General features: G+C 40.7%; 1 protein-coding gene across 1 annotated transcript in view; it reads left to right on the forward strand.

Annotated features, from left to right (window-relative positions):
* Positions 1–22,335, forward strand: part of LOC127568103 (potassium channel subfamily T member 2) — a 546,938-nt gene that overhangs the window by 377,783 nt on the left and 146,820 nt on the right. Inside the window, exon 27 of the mRNA XM_052011419.1 lies at positions 14,433–14,561. Within this exon, the coding sequence (XP_051867379.1) occupies positions 14,433–14,561 (129 nt within the window). The remainder of the gene's footprint in view (positions 1–14,432; positions 14,562–22,335) is intronic.

The following is a 22,335-nucleotide window of genomic DNA, read 5'->3' on the forward strand; positions in this document are numbered from 1 at the left end:
AGAAGGCCAGCAGATACAATTTTGCCCTAACCATGTGAGTCACAGCCTGTTAAATTTTCAAGACCCAGATCTGTTCTGGTATTAGCCAGAGAGACTGGAATGTACAAAGGGGCATTTTCATCCTGAATCTTTGTTGTAAAGTATTGGCTGAGGTTAATATTTGAGAATGTTGGATAAAAATAAGTCCTGTGGCGATTCACTGTTCAGTAACCTTTTATGAAAGCAGTAAAGTAAGCTTTTTCATTCATCAAAGACTTGAAGTTTAACCAAAAAAAAAGAGGAATCATAAAAGAAAATCGAGGAATTACATCTTAGGTGTAGATAAGCAGCTTGTCAGTCAAGTAGAGGAAAATAGCTACAGATATAAAAGGAATCATATCAACTGGGAAAGGGCAAAGTTAATTTTGCTTTTACCTTCTTGCCCAAGCTGAAACCTAATTTGCCACAGGCCAGTGGAATTTAAAATTATTTGTATATAACAATATTTGGTGATGAACATACTACTGAAAGTTAATAAGGAATTCAGTTAGTAAGGTTTTACAATGCACCATTCAGCAGTAGCTATTTACCAACATCATACACCTGGAGCTTGCAATCAGTAGAATTTTACTTCAGTGCTAAAAAGATAGGAAAGATGATGTATCAATCGTACCATGCATTCTCTGTTATATTTTACTAATATAATGTTAAATAATATTACAAATTTGAATGTAATATATTGCAACAATTACATTCATGACTGTGGCAGGATTTCATCTGTGTTTTTTGCAGCAATAATAAAACTAAGTCCACAGCAGCATAGTATGAAAATTGATTTCATTCAGCAGCATGAAGCAGAGGTTAGTGCCTCCAGATTTATGTGCAGCATTTAATTTAAATGCATCTCTTCTATGTTTTTATGTGCCACTATGTCTTCTCTGAAGGTTCAGGAAGGGTAGTTTTAAGTAGCCTTGGAATTTCACAACCAACCTCCAGGACCCCCACCATCCCCAACTCAATCTATAGTTTGAAAATCAATTAAAGATCATACGAGTCTATTCAAAGCCCACAAAAAATATTGCTTGGTCAAATGCATAGTACTTTATAACATAATTGACATTTTCTCATTAGTTAAGGCATAGTAATAGACATAGTGTGAACACAGAAGAAATAGAAGCAGGAGTAAGCATTACAGATCAATGAATCTGCTCTACCACCATTCACTCAGATGTTAACCAATCCCCTTTCCCGTCTAATACCCATCTCCCCAAACCATCAATTTATCTTCAGTACATTCAAAGGTAGAGAACTCAAAATGTTTGTAACCATCTGCTTAAAGAAATTTCTTCTCTTCTCAATCCTAAATGGCCGACCCTTTATCCAGAGAGTGCATCCCCAAATTCGAGGCTCTTCAGCCAGAGAAAACAAGCTCTTGGCATCTACCCTCTCAATCCCTCTTAGAATCTTGCATGTCACAACAGGGTTACTTATTAGTCTTCTAAACAGTGAATATAGGCCAAGTATTCCTGGTAGGACATTTCCTGGAATCAATCTTATCAATCTATTTTGGAGTGAGTCCAAGGCTGGTATATTCTTCCCCAGTAATAGAAATCAAAGCTACAGACAGTAATCAAATGTGACCTCACCGATCCCTTTATTATCTCAGCAAGACTCACTTACTTTTGTAATTCATCTTCTTTGCATTAGAGACCAGAAGTCTTCCTCACTGCTAGATGTGCCTTCCTGTTTCCTTTCTGCATGTCCCAAACCAGGACACTATGCTCTCTGTATGCAAACTATTACTAGTTTCTCGCCTTATTAAAAAAAATGCTGCATTTTATTCTTACTACCAAAGTGCACAGGCTCAAGATGTGCTCCATCTGCCACTTTCCTGCCTACTCACAACCCGTCTATGTTCTTTTGCAAGCTCTTTGCTTCCTCCTCACAGTACACTTCCCACTTAGTTTCATATCATTAGCAAGACGATGGTGAAACCACACCTGGAATATCGTGTACAATTCTGGTCTCCGTACTATAGGAAGGATGTGATCAGGCTAGCGGGTGCAGAAAAGATTCACAAGGATGTTGCTGGGATTGGAGGACTTGAGCTACAGAAAAGACTGGATTGGTTGAGACTGTTTTCCCTGGAGCAAAGGAGATTGAGGGGTGACCTTATTGAGGTTTATAAAACCATGAGATGCATAGATAAGCTAGATTGTCACAGTCTTTTTCCTATGGTAGGGGAGTCTAAAACTAGAGGGCATAGGTTTAAGGTGAAAGGGGCAAGATTTAAAGGGGACCTGAGAGGCAAGTTTTTTACACAGATGTTGGTGGGTACATGGAACGAGTATCCAGAGGAAGTGGTAGTGGCGGGTACAAGTTACAATATTTAAAAGACATTTGGACAGGTACATGGATAGGAAAGGCTTAGAGGGTTATGGGCCAAATGCAAGCAAAATGGGTCTAGCTCAGGAAGACATCTTGGTTGGCATGGGTGAGTTGGGCCAAAGGGCGTTTTTTGCATGCTGTATAACTCTGACTCTAAAATGGATATGTTACATTCTACCTTTCCACTGACATAATTTACGTCAGCTGTGAATAACTGAGGGCCCAACACTGACCACCTTCTAGCTACCTCCTAGTAGCCACCTTATCGTAGCAGTCTGGCCGCCTCCTAGTAGCTCTTAGCCAAAGTGAAAGACCCATTGATTCCTACTTTGTTTCTTTTTAATTTCAAAAAAATAAACTTTACTCACAAAAATATATACAAGAAATACAAAACATGCCTTTCTTTGCATTAATAATGCCGTCTAGTCGATGCATTCATGGTGTTGTCAAGTCAATACGTTCGTAGTGTCATCAAGCTAATACATTCTATGTTCAAAGCACCAATGCCACTCATAGACTCATTGAACAATACACCCTTAAGTTGTTTGTGGGGCTGTTGCGCAGGACCCAGCCCCTCAGTGCCTACTGGCGGAAGAACTACATTATAGTCCTTCCCCACGTGGACTTTGCGTTGGCTGCACCAAGCTTTAGTGCGTCCTCTTGCAGCTTGGAACATGCCAGGTGGCAACATTACTTAAGGACATCTCATTGTACTGGAAGACCAACAAAGTCTGGGCAGACCAAAGTGCATCCTTCACCAAGTTGATGATCTTCAGGGCAGATTGCTTTTGATGTTTGCCTCTGTATGCATTCCTGGGAACAGCACATAGATCAGAGAGTCCTCTGCTATGCAGCTGCTCAGGACAAACCTCGACAAGGACCCTTCTATCCTTTTCCAAACCTTCTTTGCAAATGTGCAGTTTACAAAGAGGTGGACGATTGTCTCATCCTCTTCACAGCCATTCCAAGGGCAGCATACATTGACAGTGAGGCTCTGACCATGCAGGAAGGATCTGATGGGGATGGTCCCTCTCACTGCCAGCCAAGTAGGTCTTGGTGTTTGTTGGTGAGTTCTGGTGATGTACCATTCTGCCAAGAGGTTTTGACAGTCTGCTTGGCAACATCTGTGTCACATACAGTAACACCAAGAGCACTTCACACCTGATGATCAGCTTCTTGTTGGCCATCGAGAGGAAGCACTGCTCCCATAGACCTCAGGAGATCTTACCCCCACCACAGGTACCGACATGATAGTCCCGCAACCTAGGACTGCTCGCTTCTATCTCCTCCCCAAAATCCACAAGAAGGACTGTCCTGGCAGACCTATTGTCTCCACATGCTCTTGCACCACAGAGTCATATCCTCGTACCTGGACACTATTCTGTCCCCCTTGGTCCAATCCCTTCACACCAACATCTGTGACACATCACACGCTCTCCAACTCTTCCACAGCTTTAAGTTCTCTGGCACGCACAACCTCATCTTCACCATAGATGTCCAGTCCCAAAATACCTCCGTTCCCCAACACGATGGCCTCATCACCCTCTGCTTCTTTCTTGACCAGAGGAAGAACCAGTCCCCTTCCACTAACACTCTCCTCCACCTGGCTGAACTTGTCCTCACCCTTAACAACTTCACTTTTGATTCCTCTCACTTTCCACAGACCAAGGGAGTGGCCGTGGGCACTCGCATGGGCCCCAGCTATGCCTGCCTCTTAGTTGGCTACGTTGAACAGTCTCTGTTCCAAGCCTACTCTGGCCCCATTCCTTAACTCTTTCTCCGCTATATCGATGACTGTACTGGTGCCACCTCTTGTACCCGCGTGGAACGTGACAGTTTCATAAATTTCGCCACTAATTTTCACCCTGTTCTCCAATTCACTTGGACTATGTCTGACACCTCTCTCTGTTTCCTTGATTTTCCATCTCCATCTCAGGAGATTCCTTATCCATCGACATCTACAAACCCACTGATACCTTGATTACAGCTCCTCTCACTCTGTCTCTTGCAAGGATACTATCTCTTTTTCTCAATTTCTCTGCCTCCGCCCCATCTGCTCCCATGATGAGGCTTTCCACTCCAGGACATCTGAGATGTCCAACTTCTTTTCTAACTGGGGCTTCCTCCTGACTGTGGTCAAGAGAGCTCGCACCTGTGTCTCTGCCAATTCCCACACCTCTGCTCTCATCCCACCCCTCCCAGACCTAACAGGGATAGGGTCCTCCTTGTCCTCGCATTTCATCCCACCAGCCTACATATCCAACACATTATTCTCCACCACTTCTGCCACCTCCAATGGGACCCCACCACCAAGTATATCTTCCCCTCCCCACCCCTTTCTGCCATTCGCAGGGACCGCTCCCTCCACAACTCCCTACTTCACTCCTCCTCCGCCCCCACCTCACCCATCCTGCTCCCACCCTGGGAACTTTCCACTGCCCCTGCCATAGGTGCAACACCTGCCCCTACATCACCTCCATCAAGGGACCCAAACAGTCCTTTCAGGTGAGACAGAGATTCACCTGCACCTTCCTTAATATCATCTACTGCATTCGGTGCTCTAAGTGTGGCCTCCTCTACATTGGTGGGACCAAATGCAGACTAGGTGACCATTTCACTGAACACCTGCGCTCTGTACGTAACCGCGATCTGCATCTCCCCATTGCCAGTCACTTCAACTCCCCCTCCCACGCTATCACTGATATGTCAGTCCTCGGCCTTCTCCACTGCCAGGAGAATTCCAAGCACAAACCGGAGGAACGGCACCTCATTTTCCATCTTGGAACCTTGCAGCCTAATGGCATGAACATTGAATTCTCCCACTTTAAGTAATCCCCACCCCCCCCCCTTCCCCAACCCCCCCCCCACCATGCTTCTTCTCATCTTCCTTTTCCTAGCCTCTTTTTTCTACCATTTTTTTCCTCTCTCTCCTTACCTTTGACCCATCCCCCAGCGCCCAGTGGATCTGCTCTCCCCTCCTCCCCCACACCCGCCTATCACTATCTCTTACCTGCATCTACCTATCACCACCTTGTGCCCACCCTGCCTCCCCTCTTTTATCCACCTCTCACTGCTCTGCTTTTCCTTCCTATATATATATATATTGGGCTTCCCCTTTTCCTATCTTCAGTCCTGAAGAAGGGTCCTGACCCAAAACGTTGACTGCCTGCTTTTCTCCACAGATACTGCCTGGCCTTCTGAGTTCCTCCAGCATCTTAGCAGTTTTTGTCCCAATTTTTGTTGGATCTTGCTTCAGCCAATTTTTGCTGCGTGCCCTGCTCCTCTGAACAGAAACCCAGCTCCTTCAGGTAGTCAGACTTGAGGGAATGGAGGATCAGCCAGGCCAGTTGCCAAAGACCATGGCCTCACTGCCCTTGCATTTGACTCTGGCCCCCAAAGCCAGATCAAAATGGTTGCAGATGTGGTCTGCAGACTGACTCTGGATCTGAGCAGAAGCTGGTGACATCATCCATGTACAGGGCTCCAAATAACTGAAATCCCTCATTCCTGTTATCATTCTGGTAAATCTCTTTGGCCCAACTGAGGTCTTTCCTTATAAAACTAACAATATATGCATTGTTGATGTACTTCATTCATAAAGTCATTCTACCATCATCAATCATTTTGTTATATGAAGTGTCAGTTCATCCACCTCCACAAAAGGCTGTGGGCCTAATTCTGACTCCTGTAGACATCCAGACTCCATGGACACCTGTAGACATTCCTCCAGTCTGATAAACAAATGTTTCGGACTACTTGTTGCTATCCACACTGCTACAGTCTTGTTAACTCCTTGCATTTGATTCTGCTAACAAGTCTATCATGTGGCATTTCATTGAACGCCTTCTGAAAGTCTACATGGATATCAGTAACTTCATCAACCCACTCCATTAGTCCTTCAAAGAACTTGATCTTGTCCATTGAGTATTATTTGCTTTCAACAAATCTGTAGGTGACATTAATTCATTCAACAAACTTAATTCAAGTAATAATTTTAATTATAGACCTGAGAAATTTCCTCCTCACTAAAATTAGGCTGATTAATCTCCTGTTACCAGAAGTATCCTTGCTTCTGTTAATTGTACAAAAGTCTAATATTCAATTCCGGCATCTCTCCAGTAAATCAAGGAGGAATAAAAGACTGTGTTAGGACTTCCACCCTTACTTCCCTTAGACCTCTAGACTGTACCCAATCCAAGTAGGTACATTTTCTATTTTGAGCAATGACAAAATCCTCCTCTTCATTTTTACTTTACTCCATTTCCCTAAAAGCTCGTTCTTTACCATGAATGAACGTCGCCTAATTTGCAAAGACAGGTGCAAATTCATTGTTCAAGTATGAACCAAGCCTGCTTCCTCTATCAGAAGACTTAACTGAGTGGCAGGTCAGATGTGCTGGCATCTGAATCTCCAGTGCATTCTGTACTATAATGGACAGGCTTGGAAGTTAGCAATACATTGACCCAGTCAATGCTTTTTGCCTGCAGTTCTCTCCAGAATGCTGACTAGAGAGGAACATGGTCAGAGATACTTCCTTCTACTATATAACAATACATTTTGTATTGATCTCTAAAGAGTAACTAGTACCACCACAGGAGGTCTGTTCTACATGATGGGGAAGTAGCTCAGATGTTGTTTAAGCTTCTGGCAGTGTTTGTGATGTGAAAAAGAATTGCTCTGGATCTGTGGTCAGTGGGGAAGAAACAAAGATTCAGTGATCTCTGCGGCACAATTTTTCCTTCCCCGTTGTTGGTTGCAGCCAGGCACCACTTCACAGGTGTCTCTGGCATCCAGCAACAGTGATTTATTTCATCTGGTAAGCTGGGAAGTTGATCACATCAAAGAATTTCACTGAGAGCAAACTAAGAGGTAAAAAGCAACAACTTTTATCCATTTTATAGAATATAAAATAAATATTGGAACATGCACCTGAGGTTAAGGTAAAAGATGAAATATCATCAACAAAATTGTTGATGTTTGTTTTGTTTATGATATTTTCCTATTTTCCCATTTTATTTTAAACTAGTATGGAATTGAAAATTATTTATTTGAGGCGATTAAAGTCTACACATAAAAGCTGTAGGAGTCTGGAGGTCATCCCAGAGATGTGCATGTTGGTAGGTTAATTGACCACTGTAAATATCCACTACTGTTTTGGTGAGTGATAGAATATGGAGGGAATAGATGGGAATGTGGGGAAAATAAAACAGGATTAGTGTAAGTGAGCACTTGTTGATCGCCATGGAGTCAGTTGGTTGAAGGGCCTGTTTCTGTTTTGTATCACTCAATGACTCCAATACTGGTTTAGCATTTAACTCTGTAAAAACTCATGTAACATTTTCAGGGTTATGTCAGTGAATATGATTCATAAATACCTAAAGTGATCATCTTTTCACTAGTTTCTCAAGATTATTCTGGAGCTGGCTGCAATGGTGCATCCTGTGGAGAATGTAGGTTAAAACAATGTTGCTTTGCACTAATTGTATAATTTTCCAGTGTAAATCCAGAATTGTGTACTTGATTCAGAGTGCAATCGTTGATGTCAATGCACCCTAAGGATGCTTTGCTGCCTTTTCCATAAAATTTTGTCATCATATTCATCACCCCATTTACAGGAAAGATGTGACAGAGCTGAATAGGGTGCAGAGGAGATTCACCAGCACATTGCCTGGGATGGAGTGTTTGAGTTATGAGGACAGACCAGAGAGAATTGGTCTGCTTTCTATGGAGCAGAGGCAACCACATTTATTTGCACAATTATGTATTCCAGAAGCTGAAATTTCTTACAATATAATGATAAACATTGTGACATTACTTCTCCCTGCAAATTCCTAGCCCATGAACCTTGGAAGCAATTACAAGTCAACAGTGCCATTGAGGGACAAATCATATTTGTCCTTCAATGGCACTGCAAGCATGTGAGGATTGATTTATAAATATTGTTCCTCTCGTCTCCCTTCTCTCTCATAGGCAACAAGTGATATGTTACATTTGATCTTTGCTGCTTCATTTGTATTCTTAAGGTTTTTAAAGGACTTTAAAACCAATGAGATATTTGCTAATGTGACACTGAAATAGAACTAACATCCCTAGCATGAAATAAGGTCAATATATCTCGACTGTCAATATCTCTGAGTAATAGTAGATAAATCCATTAATCTATATCTTGATTGACATCAAGGTAGAGACAGATAGATATGATGTTCAAGGATATGTAATCTAAGTAAGACAAGAGCCATTGCAATTCATGCAATGTACTTAACCCTACTTCTCATCAAGTTGAGAAAGTATCATGGAATAACTGAAAGAAGCAATTAACCATTACCTTTATTTGGAGAACAGCAGCAGAATTATTTAAAATTACCAACGATTTATGGTCACAATATCTCTACTGATGGCAAGTGGATTGCCTGTCTGTACTGGATAATTTTCTGGTGTGACACAGGAGGATATATGGCTCAGGGTGCGGGATCTTTATGACACTGATATAGCAGTTAGCGTAACGCTATTACTGCGCCAGGGACCTGGGTTCAATTCCGGCCGCTGTCTGTAAGGAGTTTGTACGTTCTCCCTGTGCCTGCGAGGCTTTCCTCCGGGTGCTCCAGTTTCCTCCCACATTCCAAAGACATACAGGTTAGGAAGTTGTGGGCATGCTATGTTGGCGCCGGAAGTGTGGTGACACCTGCGGGCTGCCTCCAGAACATTCTGCACAAAAGATGTGTAGAACTGTGTGTTTCGATGTACATGTGACTAATAAAGATATTTTATCATATCTTTAAGTTCCCATATTAAATAACTACTATGGAAATGGAAGTCTAAAAATGAGGCTTAGATGTTTCAGTAGTTACTTCATTTGCATTGAAGTTGGGACCTAATGATCCTTGTGCACTAGCATTTATCCACCTTTGAACTGGCTATATGTAATGCAGCATCCCAGGCATCATTGGCAATACTGAATCTTTTGCTCCTCTGAATCTCTTTTTCCTATGAGCTCACTCTTTGGGGGATTATTAGCTTCTATAATCACATTAATAAATACATAGTTCTGACCTGTTTTGCATAAACAAGAATGAGAACTAGATAATGCCCTTACAATAATGTAGGTTAAAACAATGTTGCTTTACACTAATTGTGTCATTTTCCAGTGTAAATCCAGATATGTGTATTCGATTCAGAGTGCAATCTTATCTTTGATGCAGATTCGATGCACCCTTAGAATGCTTTGCTGCCTTTTCCATAGAATTTCATCATCATACTCATCACCAGAGTATAGAAAAGATGTAATAGTGCTGAATAGGGTGCAGAGGGGTCTCACCAGCATGTTGCCTGTGATGGAGCATTTCAGTTATGAGGACAGAGCAGAGAGGATAGATCTGTTTACTCTGGAGCAGGGGAGATTAAGAGGGGACATGACTGAGGTATTTTGACCTTTTATCTTATTGTAATATGCTGTAATATAGAAGATTCTTTGGTACATGGTGTCAGAGAAAAATGCTGTGCTATCCATTTGACTTGATATTGCCAGCTGGGATTCCTGAAAGAACACATGAGTATCCTATGTGGAAAATGCATAGCGCTCCCCAGTGTGGCCATTGGGAAGTGGTAGAAGTAATAGTTATGATAAGTTGGGTTGTGATTATAGCAGTGGCTCTGATATAATGATGTGGTAGGGGGAGGGGGTTGTTAAAGAGTACCGGAAACATCCATTACCAGGAAGGGAACATTTTCTGTGACAGACCTGCTATAAACCTGGAGTAGAAAGGGCCTATACTGTTTTGGATGGTGCGCAAAGGGAATAAGGAAGGACAGTCAAAATGGGGATTTTCTGAATTGTATGATTTGTTTCCACTAATTAACATACATGAGCTATTGATAACTAATAGCTAAATTAAGCACATTATTTCCTTAATGGATGTTCTCTATTATAAATCTTCCCATTATTCAGAGCTCCTCCATTTCCAAGTTACCAGAATAAGGCTTGTTCTGATCTAAAATTAAGAATCAAAATGTCTTTAGTTGTACAATACCTAAGTTCCTCAAGGACTCCCAAATCTCCACCACAGATTTGGATTTTAGGCTGCTTTAAACATACAGCACAGAATCATATTTCCTTTAGTTCACAGGGGAGCAACAGAGTTACTTCAATATTATGATAAAATATTAATTTCTTAAGTTCTGATTTGTGTTGGAAAACATAATCTTCTGTTTCTCAGTTAAAATTTTTACCAGCCAAACCAAGCCACATGATGTCCAAGGCACATAGTACTAGCTAAAATAATTTGGAGCTAATGAAATATTGTGAGACAAGAAAAAGCTATTTTCCAGTTTAATATTTAATTATAGTCCATAATAGATGTCTTGAACAAGAATATTAGATTGATAATATTGCCAAAATAAGTAATTGCTACAATAATACCAGCACTCGCCTAACCTCAATATTGAATTTTAGTCATAACTATGGCAACAGAACACATGAGAGCAGCTTTATCTTAAAATAACAAACAATCTGCTGGAAGAACTCAATGGGTCAAGCAGCATCTGTGGGAGAAAAGGAATTGAGATGTTTCGGGTTGAAACCCTGCATCAGGATGTTTCAATCCAAAATGTCAATGATACCTTTCCTCCCACAGATAGAACATAGCACACTACAGCACAGTACAGGCCCTTTGGCCCACAATGTTGTGCCGACATTTTATCCTGCTCTAAGATCTGTCTAACCCTTCCCTCCCACATAGCCCCCTATTTTTCTATCAGTCATGTGGCTATCTAAGAGTCTCTTAAACGTCCCTAATGTATCTGCCCCCACAACCACTGCAGGCAGTGCGTTCCATGCACCCACCACTCTGTGTAAAAAAAACTTGCCCCTGACATCCCCCTTATACCTTCCTCCAATCACCTTAAAATTATGTGCCCTTGCGTTATCCATTGTCACACTAGGAAAAAGTCTCTGTCCACTCAGTCTATGCTTATCATCTTGTACACCTCTATCAAGTAATTTCTCACCCTCCTCCTCTCCAAAGAGAAAAGTCCTAGCTCACTCAACCTATCCTCATAAGACTGCCTGATCTGCTGAGTTCTTCCAGCAGATTGTTTGTTGCTCCAGATTCCAGCATCTTCAGTCTCTTGTGTATCCATTATCTGAAAATAAGATGGCTACTGATCTGAATCAGTGGTTGGACATCCATTTTGCAACATTTAGTTCATGTTTTATTTTACATTGGTTCAGCAAATAACATTTATTTCTTATATGATGTGGCTTTTATTGCAGAACTTCCTTTTCAGTGAGAGCAATGAAAGAGCTCCAGATTCCTATAGAAATGTATTGCTTACCAGATCTATTATTGGTATCCTTGACCGCTACAGTGATGTCCCCAGTTTTATACCATGCACTCAGTTACAAGAGCTTATGGTTTAACTTAATTGCTGAAACACTTGTGCCAACAACTTTATGAAACAGAATATTATCAGTTGAGTTTTTGCACATCAAACAGCTTGTATGAACATTTTGGTTCATGTCTATTCTTGCCAAAAAAATGAACTTTTATGATGCCTAAAACTAATTAATTTTTATTACTTTGCCTGATTTTATTCCCATCTTTCTGTCCCCTCTTTTCCACACTGCCCTTTAAATATGAGACTCTTCTATAGAATGTGGTATTAAAGTTAATTTAGGAATCTGAGTTTGTCGCTGCCAAGGAAGAACTCATGACCCGGCTATGCAGATTAGTTCTTGCATCCTGTTTCCAGCTTTTATCTTAAATTACCTTCTATATAAATGGTTTTGACTCTATAATTTTCCCTAAATCTTCCAAGATGGAAAACCATTGCTAAAATGCAAGTAGATTATGCAGTATCACTGCGAGTCGCAGAACAGACCGATGTACAACTTTAATTTCCCTGCCCACAGGGAACATAAGAATGGCGAGGATTAAGATGATAAAGGTGATTCATTCAGTGCCAGTACTATAACCTAAACGGCTAAAATAAAGACTAATTAAATCAGTGGGATATGGAAACTATTTTAACCACAGGTCTGCCTGCGTGCCCAACGTCTGAACCCATTGGCATCCCAGCGACAGAAAGCCCAGATAAGCCTAATTATTATTTTAAATGTTGAACATTTCTTTGTTGGCCTGGAAGAACAGGACTGGTATTCCTTGCCCTATTTGTGCCCTGGTCTTCAATGCCCCAACTTCTCACCACCAGCCCGCCCCATCCCCTCCCCTCCCCCAGCTGATTGGAAATTTACCTGATCTCCACTGACATTCTTATTGTTATCTTTGCTGCATCCCAATCCCCACCATTTGTGACTCTTGTTTGTTGTAAGTGATATTAAGATAAGATAAGATATCTTTATTAGTCACATGTACATTGAAACACACAGTGAAATGCATCTTTTGCGTAGAGTATTCTGGAGGCAGCTCACAAGTGTCGCCACGCTTCCGGCGCCAACATAGCACACCCATAACTTCCTAACCCATACGTCTTTGGAAAGTGGGAGGAAACCGGAGCACCCGGAGGAAACCCACACAGACACGAGGAGAACATACAAACTCCTTACAGACAGTGGCCAGATTTGAACCCGGGTTGCTGGCACTGCAAAGCGTTATGCTAACTGCTACACTACCATGCCTAGCTTCAACCAGGAGTCAAAATCACAGAACACTAATAAGGCCTTGTCTTCTGGAGATGCTGTATCATTTCCTGTGTCCCCCCCCCAATCACCATCTTTGTGTGTAATCACTTATGCACTTCCATTCATTCAAAAAGTCAATATGTACAAACTGAACATCCTCACATTGTTCACTTCTTGAAGATCTGAAGGGCAAGAGATGCACAAGACAAGACAAGAGATGCACAAGACAAGACCTGAGATGCACAGAAAAGTGACTAAATGGAAAAACTGCCTGGACTACTATCTGAAATTTCAGGAAATGCATTCCCTATTGGCGATATTCCCTATTGGTAGAGTTGTCTTGTGGAGTCACACTAATACTTCAGTACATCTTGTGCAATTGACGGGACTGTCACTGATGCTAAATGGAAAGGTCTATTTGTCCAGTTGTGTACTGCTCATTTGTGGCAGAAGGAGACATCTCCTGGCTTCCCTAGAACTGCTTGAAGAACTAAACATTAAAGCGTAAGCTTTGAAGACAATAATGATTTATGCATAGAAGCCCAATTGAACCACCTTACTTTATGTACAGTGCAAATATAAAAGGCTGAAACAAATTTGTTAAAATAGCCCCTACCATCAAAGCAAAGGCTTACTATGCACAGATGAACAGCTTTAATAGTCAAACCAATGTAGCTGAGCTAACGTGCACTCTGACTGCTGATGGAGATGACTTGAGATATCTGTTCTCTTCTCAGTTAACAGCTGCACTGCTAATCATAGTTATTTGGTTGATGGTCTGTCAGTCTGTCTGTTAATCATCTTGTATCTGGGACATATGAATTACAGTAAATGACACATTTGTCCATCTCTGTTTTGGAATGACTGCATTTTGACTTTCTAGAAAATAAGGAGAGAAACCTAGGCCTTAAGTTGCATCAATGTAATAAAATGACACTTCAGTTCAGTTCCTATGTGATTGCACTGCAGTGCACTCAAAAGTTTGATTGAAGTGAACCATAAAGTGAAAATTGTGCTGTACCTCCTCACATTGCGTGTTTGTAAATTATTCATCCAAGTAATGCCACTAAACCCAAGTTATCTTAAAAATAGTTGAATTCACCAATGGTGTTGAGAATGTATTCATATATGGATACATCATGGAAGAATGTCTTCGGTGTTTTTTTTTATTTTTAATTGTAATCTTCAAAGATAGCAGGTTTGTGATGATATATGAGTAAAAGACATCATCAAATCAAAGTTCAAAGCAATGAAGAAACTTCGTGATGATTAATCATTAATCTACCTTTACCCTTGTTCTGATTCTAGTTAAGTCATCATTGTTCCTAATTAGACTCAGCAAAAGCAATGCATCTGGACAAGTGCAGAAAAGTCTGCAGGCTAATGTCAAAATCATGATTTCTGAACAGTCTCATCTCTTCTCACATAGATGAAAATCACAGAAGATGATCTGTGGATCAGGACATACGGCCGGCTTTATCAGAAGCTTTGCTCCTCATCAGGAGACATTCCCATTGGTATTTATCGAACAGAATCACAAAAGCTCACAACATCAGAGGTATGGGTATCTGCTAATTTATAGGGCTTACTCTTAATTGAAATTATCTGTAAATTCAAGTTGAAAATGTGCAAGAAGTCTCCTGTGCTGGTTTATATATGCAAACCACTGAATTTTATTTCCAGCAAAATTTTAATTTGCAATTTGAATCTGTTTTTGTATGAGGCAGTATCATCTCCTTTAATCTGTATTTGAAAGGTGAGTCATTGCATTTAAATGGTGGCATCTATTTTGTTTACCACTGAAATTAGATATTAGAGATGTCCAGGCAGAATTTGCATAGAAAATATATCATCTGTCCTGTTTAAATATTATCCCAAGGCCAATGTATACATAACAATTGTTTAATTCTTTTTATTAGCAGTTTGGCAGCAGTAAAGAGATTAGCTAACTGGCATTAACCTAAGCAAGGCCTGAGAATTTTTAGTCACAAAAACAAGATGATGGTTAGGAATATAAAGATAATAGAAAAGAGTGTGTGTTTTAGCTGCTTGCAGCTGTCTGTATTATGATCACAGAGTCTCCAGCTTCAGAGTGAGATATCTGCAATAATTTAGAGAGGGTTTGCTTCTGTAGGGAGGAAGGGACTTATGCAGCATCTCATAAAATGAAACACAAACTCCTTTTCCTCCTGGCCATGAATAGCTTATGACAATCAAATTGACTACAGCCATTGTCTTTTTTGTATGGTGTGGCTTATTCCATGATGCACAGGTGGTAATCAGTCATGTAAATCAGTTCTCTATTCTGTTTATATCAAGCAAGGCACGGAAGTACAGTTTGCCAAGGGCAATTATCATGTTACGTTCTCTAAGAATGATAGTAGTCTGCAGGAAAGGTCTGACAGGGTTGCTGCAATGCTTGGTTTCCCACCAGTGCAAGTTTCTCAATGACTATGCATATTGTAACCACGTGTTCACCCCTAATCAGCCATCAGCCTCATGAATGGAAAAGGCTGTCACTCCATCAGTGTTCCCCTGGTGAGCGATGACTTCCAGTGAATCATGCAGCTTTGTACCAGGTTTCCTGGCAGTTGTCACCATGCACACATCATCAACCCATTATTTCACCAAGCTCAGCGCTTCAGAGTCCAATGAGAGGGAACAAGGAGGACCTTCTGCACAAATGGAACATGTTACCAGCACCCAGCTGCAACATTGAGGTACAATATGATCCATTGGACCACTAGAGGATCTGCAAGGCATGCATCCGGGTAGCTCAAGCACTGTTCTCAATTCCTGTGCAACTATGTGGTTTTCGTGCAGAGAGTGCCCTGCATTACAATTAACTGCTGGATTCTGCAATGGGAACAGCACAGAGTCAGCACAGCAAAATACCTTCTCCAAAATGATGATTCCAAGAAGAGCAAGGAAGGTAAGGAAATGATACAACAAGACAGCCAGCCTGCAGTCAGAGCTATTCTCCATCAGATGATTGCCCAGTTCTTCAGTTAATTTGTTGGTCACTTCTACCCTCTATATCGTATTAGCACACTCCCAAACCATATCCACCAATCTATGAACTCTGCAAAATGTAGCTTTTGACTTTTGATGCATTTCATATACTTGTCACTTCTGCCACATTGAAACCAAATTTATGAAGTCACAAGCAGTTTTCATTAATGTCAAGCACAACTGCAACTGCATATTTTTCTGGCTGCTTGCTATAAGAATGGTCCTGAGATAATTTGGTAATTTCCCCCATTAAAAAATTGCGATTGGATTTACGGGTATAATTTGCATTTTGCAACTATCCTTCGCTGACGGCATTTTGCTAGAGATGTGATCCTGCAGTAACTTGGAAAACTGCAGTAGCTTTAGTCATGAGATCACCAAGTCATTAATAGTTCAGGGAACAAATCCTGCTGAAACTAGACTAGAATAGAAATAAAATATAGATTTGTGAGCTGGTCATTAACTCTCATAGTGTAGAGAACTAATCCTGGTAGGCTCAGGGAAACTCTTCACTGTAATTTCAATTATGACTTCAGAGACTGTCAATTGCTGCCCCACCTCATTGTGTGAATGTTAACATTTACTTCTCATTTTAAATTCTGTTCATTATGATATTCTTCAGTTGTGATAAAAATGACCACATCAAATCTTTTTTTTTTGCATTTGGTCTCTTCACAGATTTAGCTTACCTTTCTGAGTATAACAACCACAGTCTTTTGCTTTTCTTTCCATTCTGTGTCACATTTTTGGTTGAGATGTCCTGTTCCTGTAATTACTCCTGCTTTGCACTGAGATATCCAAATGAGGATATTTGTTTTTGTCATTTAATTTGGTACACAAGTTTTTGTTAACGTAGTAATATTAACATAAAAAGTTAAGAGGTTATTGCATTTCCTTTTGAAGTGAATTGGCTGCAGGTCTGACTCGAACTTGGATCCATATCAAGTAAATAGTCTGTGTATTTCCATTTTATCTTTCTTTTGTGCTGGGTGCAATATGAATAACGGTACAAGTCTGCATGGGTTTATCGCCGTCTCTTAGCTGTGATATGTACACACAATTCAGAAAGTGTGCACAGTAAAACACATTGACAGCTTTCAGATTTAGCTGCTGCCTTTTATTTCTGTGTACAATTTTCTAAAGCTGGCTTTTTCTCCTATGTTTGCATCCTGACTGCCAACCTCAGCTTGGGGTTATTTAATTCTTCAACATAAAATAGTAAATTGCAAATTACAGAGCTTGCTGATATTAATGAAGAGCAGTAAAGGTAACAATTCAATCAGCATATAATTGAGCTGATGCACATTTATCAAGCATGTTGATGCCAAGCTTTGAAATTTGTGAATGTTTGTACTGTAAAGCCTGATCATCCAATATTTATAACCTAGCTTAATGGACTCTGTAGCATTATTCCTGGATGGTCCACTGGAGTAAATAAATCGATATCCTGGCTATTATTAAATAAAACAATGCATTTTTCAATTACATTTCTCACATTTTCAGTCATATGTGTCATCTGAACATTGTTAACCAAAGCATTCTGTAAGAGGATGTACTTAAGACACCAAAGCAGTGTGAGAGTATTCATAAACAGCAATAGCTATCAAAAGCTGAGTGAATAGAAAAAGTAGACCCACTAATTGAGAGAAATCTTCTGATGGCTGGCAAGCCATCTGAAGTCACTGGTCTCATGCATTTGGGAGAATGTACCAACCAGCATGCTCCCCTCCTGAGTTGTTTAATGTTAAATGGAGCGACGAGAGTCTGTAATCTGGAGCAAAAAAAATCAAACTGCTTGAGGAACTCAGTGGGTTGAGCAGCATCTGTGGAGTGAAAGGAATTGTTGATGTTTCAGGTCGAGACCCTGCATCAGGCCTGGCTGAATGCTGCATCCAGTTCACTGTTAAATTCTGTGCAATCATAAAGAGCCACTTTGGCATTTCAAAGCTTCACTGGTTCTGTTGGTTAACTGCAATGACACCCTTGCTGGCAACCACCTAGATCATCCACTATTTGCTTGGCAGCGATTTGGCCTTCGTTATACATCCAGGGTCATTTATTTGCTTTCCTTGCATGGAAGCAAAACAAGCACAGATTGGTAAAACGTATTTGTTAACAAAAATGTACTAAGTTACAAAAATGTTATTAGTCTAAAATAAAATTCCTCCAGTTATAAATATCTTATAATTATCAGTATGTAGTAGTGTGTTATGAAGGTTTTGGCAACATAAAAATAACACCTTTTGGAAATGTCAGCAAATTGTAATTTCTCATCAATGTTTTACTGAGTCCTATTGAATTTATCAGACTGCATAAAAGTCATAGCAATCCAAAGAGATTGATATTAAGGAAGTATTTATATTTAATCTGAAAGAATCACCCACAGCAATTGCTTTATTATTTTGTTGGGGGGATATAAAGATGCTTTTCTGTTTCAGAACTGCTGTCAAGTAAAGGAACTTCTTAATTTCAAGAAAGGAAGTAAAATGCATTTACAAAATGAGAAAAATAATCATGGATTCACCTTGAACGCTAAGATAAAATTTTAACACTAGGATTTTCAGATCATTTTTGGTTTTAAAAAAAACTTTTAAAATTTTTTTTTGAAGAAATGAATACGGCAAGACGTATCTGAAATTCAAATTAATTTCCTCCTTATAAATTGTAAATAAGAAATCCACTAGCCTCTCTAGAATTGGGAAACACTTCACTATATTTACTACAAAGTCCCTGATTCCTTTTTGGCCTTAAAAACAAAAAATAGAGATATAAAATAGAACCTGGGAGAAATGTTCCTTTTGAAACAGAGAGGGCTGTGAAACCAGATTTAGTAAATATGAATAATTATAAAGAGGTTTAAAATGTTAACAGCAGCCACTTATAGTTGGAGTCCATATCTGATGTTTTCCCAGTGTCAGATGCACTCCGAGGGACCTCACTACTCACATAAAGCCCACTTCCACCAGTACCGTCATGAATTTGAGGTCAAACTTCTTTCCACAGAATGTCATATTTCTCAGTGATAACAGCCTTGGGAAACCTGAGCATGCAAATATTTCATTCATCAGGGAGATCCAGTTAAGATGTGATGTCTGTGTGGTGGAGCGCTCTCACTTGATCTCAAAACCCTTGCTTGCAAAAACCCTTGTTGCTTTTCTTGGTATTTAAAGTGGAACTCTGCTAACATTAGGAGACGTGACTTGGGCACCTTCAGAACTGACTGCAGGCCACGCAAACATTTTTCCAAAATCCACAGAGGGTGCTTAAACTAACAGTGTGTATGTTCTTCAGCATTTAGCTGCTGTGATACATAACACCACAGGCAGCACTTCATTTCAATTGGCATTGTTTTGGGTATGGCAGATGGCTCGTGGAGTGGAGACCTTGGAGTAGGAGACAAATAAAATGCCCATTAGTGAAGAGTCTTCTTCCACAGAGTTTTCATAGACATCACATCTTACCTTGATCACCCTGATGAATTAAGTATTCACTTGCTCAAGTTTTCCAAGGCTGTTATCACTGAGAAATATGACATTCTGAGGAAAGAACTTTAGTCTTATTCTCATGCCTGAGTTGCTTTCTCCCTGGAGGACATGGTCACATTGTAATTTTTTATTGCTAATGTATTATTAATTAATTAAAATGTAAGTTGGTGCTTGATGGTTGATAAGGACTCAGTGGGCCAGATGGTGTTTTTCCATGCTGTATCTCTTTATGACTCCATGACGCTAAATTTCCTCACTGTGGGATATTTCCCATCAGCCACAGCATATCTCTCCCATGTCTCTTAATTTACGGCTCACCACTGCATCAGCGAGGTCACCCAGACACCATAATAGAAATCATTTACTTTGATTTCAATGGTGTCTCAGGCATGGGTATTTGCCAGGTTTGCCAGTTTCCAATGAGTTCAGTCAACCATTGACATGCCCATAAGGGTTCCCATACATAGGTTTTCACTTCCTCAGTGTACAAGTCACTGAAGATCACAAGAAGAAGGGTAGCGTAGTGGCACAACAGTTAATGTTGCTCTCGCACATCTCCAGCAACCAAGGTTCGATCTCAAGTATTGTCTGAGTGAGAGTTTACACATACTCCATTCGACTGCATTGGTTGCTTCTGGGTGCTCCGCTTTCCTCCCACTTCCCAAAGATGCACTGAGTACCAGGTTAATTGGCCACTATAAATTGTCACTGGTGTACGACAGAGTGGTAGAATCTGGCAGGAGTGAATGGGAATGTAAGGACAAAAGATTATACAGAATATTAGCAGGGAATGTGTCTGATGGAAATACTCTAATAGCTAGCATAGACTGGATGGGCCAACTGGCTGCCTCCTATCTTGTTTGAAAAGATGAGAATATACAAGAATTTCCTGCTGATGAATGCCATAGTCTCTGAAACCACACATGACTAATTCATCCCGGGGGATTCGGCAGCTGGCAGTGACCAGAGGGATGGATCTTGAGGGAGAAGGGCTAACCTCCACTTCCACAGCTGCGTACATCAATACACTCCCCAACTATAACATCTGATGCCAGATGTGAGAGCCACTAAAATACAAGGAACCTAGTGGAAGATGTGATAGCTCTTAAGATGGATTTTGTTGCTGGCATTACTGGAGGGAGCGCTTTGCACAATGCACCAAGCAAATATGAAGACACAAGAGACTGCAGATGCTGTAAATCTGGAGCAACACACAACGGAGCTGGAGGAACTCAGCAAGTTGGCAGCATCTACAGAGGGAAAGGAACAGTCGACATTTCGGGTTGAGACCCTTCATCAGGACTGATGAAGGTCTCGACCCAAAATGTCAACTGTTCATTTCCCACCATAGATGCTGTCTGACTCACTGAGTTCCTCCAGCTCCTTTGTGTTGAAGCAGATATGAAGACTTCATTGCCTTCACATCTGCTTAGCAATGAAGGAATAGGAACCTGGAGCTCTGGAGTCTGAGATCCATAAAGGCTGAGGCTGGAGAAGAGCAGGAGGATTAAGCTGGCTGCCAACAAATGTCCTTGTTCAGCTTTATTGCCCACCTGAGCAGATAAGGTGTGCATTGACAGTATGGGGTATAAAGAAGTCTCAACCTGAGAGACACTTTTCATAATGAGCGTGCAAAATCATGGCTACAGTGGAAACCAGGTGACTCTCTCCATACTTCAATCATTACTTGCCAAAACAGAACACCAGTTAGCATCTTGGAGAGCCAGGTGGATACATCAGTTCCTCTCTCATCCTGCTGTGCAGGGTCATCTGTGATGAACATAACACTTCAATGAATGATTTCCTGATCCTATAACTTAAATGGCCTGCTAGAAAACTTCATTTTCTTAAGCAACTATCACCTTTGCAAGGTATACTTGACCAGATTGACTCCACTCTGCAGGTACAAATGTTTGGTATAATCTTGAACCCTTGGAATGATGCATTGTCTCAATGATGTCTGATCAGCATGGTAGCCATAGCATCTGAGAATTAAGCACATAATGATGTGTTGATCAGATTGGCATGCAATAGGTAAGGAAAAGCATTAAGGGAAGTAACATTACAAGTCGATATAAGTCCACAATCATTCCACACTGAGAAATCCCTCATCATACTCCAGCTGATTTTTGTTTTAAGACATTGCACCATTTCAAGATACACACCAGGGCACAACTGATGTCATTGTTGGAAGCCTCGCATTCCACTCATCTCAGTCCAATTTAATCAATAAGCAGTCTCCCTCCTATTTCTCTGCCTCTCCATTGGTGGCTGTGACAACAGTAAGGGATAAGAATCAGGACATGGTGTCAACTTCTCATTGGAGTTCATCATAATCATGGCCAAAATAGCATGGCAAGCATCTAATTGTTGCACAATCTTGTGGTCCTCTGAAGGAAAGCTTTCATTTTCAAGGATAAGGCATCATAGAATGTTTGGTCACCATCAATATTTTGCTGGAGCAATATTTTACTGGAGCACATTCCACGACATGCCCAACAGTAGGAGATTTTCTAATTGAGGCATGGTAGGTTATGCAGCCATTCCAGCAGCTGCCACGAGTGTGATTTGTCTATAATAAAGTATGTCATTTGCCCTAACTGAGAAGGGATTTCAGTAGCATCAATTCCTTTGGAATACTTATATAAAAAAAACAACATAAGGTTATTCGTCAGCTTAGTCCCTTCTCAGTTTGACAACCATTTATGTGGGGTTTGATGTCCTAGCACTACACTGCGGAGTCCCCTCCCTTTCCTGCACATGTCCATGACCCACAAAAGGCTTTTGCCCTGGATGGGTCAGCTGCAGACTGCTGCCCACAGTGAAATGAAGAAG

This window comes from Pristis pectinata, chromosome 3 (assembly GCF_009764475.1).
Source record: "Pristis pectinata isolate sPriPec2 chromosome 3, sPriPec2.1.pri, whole genome shotgun sequence".
NCBI classification, from domain to species: domain Eukaryota; kingdom Metazoa; phylum Chordata; class Chondrichthyes; order Rhinopristiformes; family Pristidae; genus Pristis; species Pristis pectinata.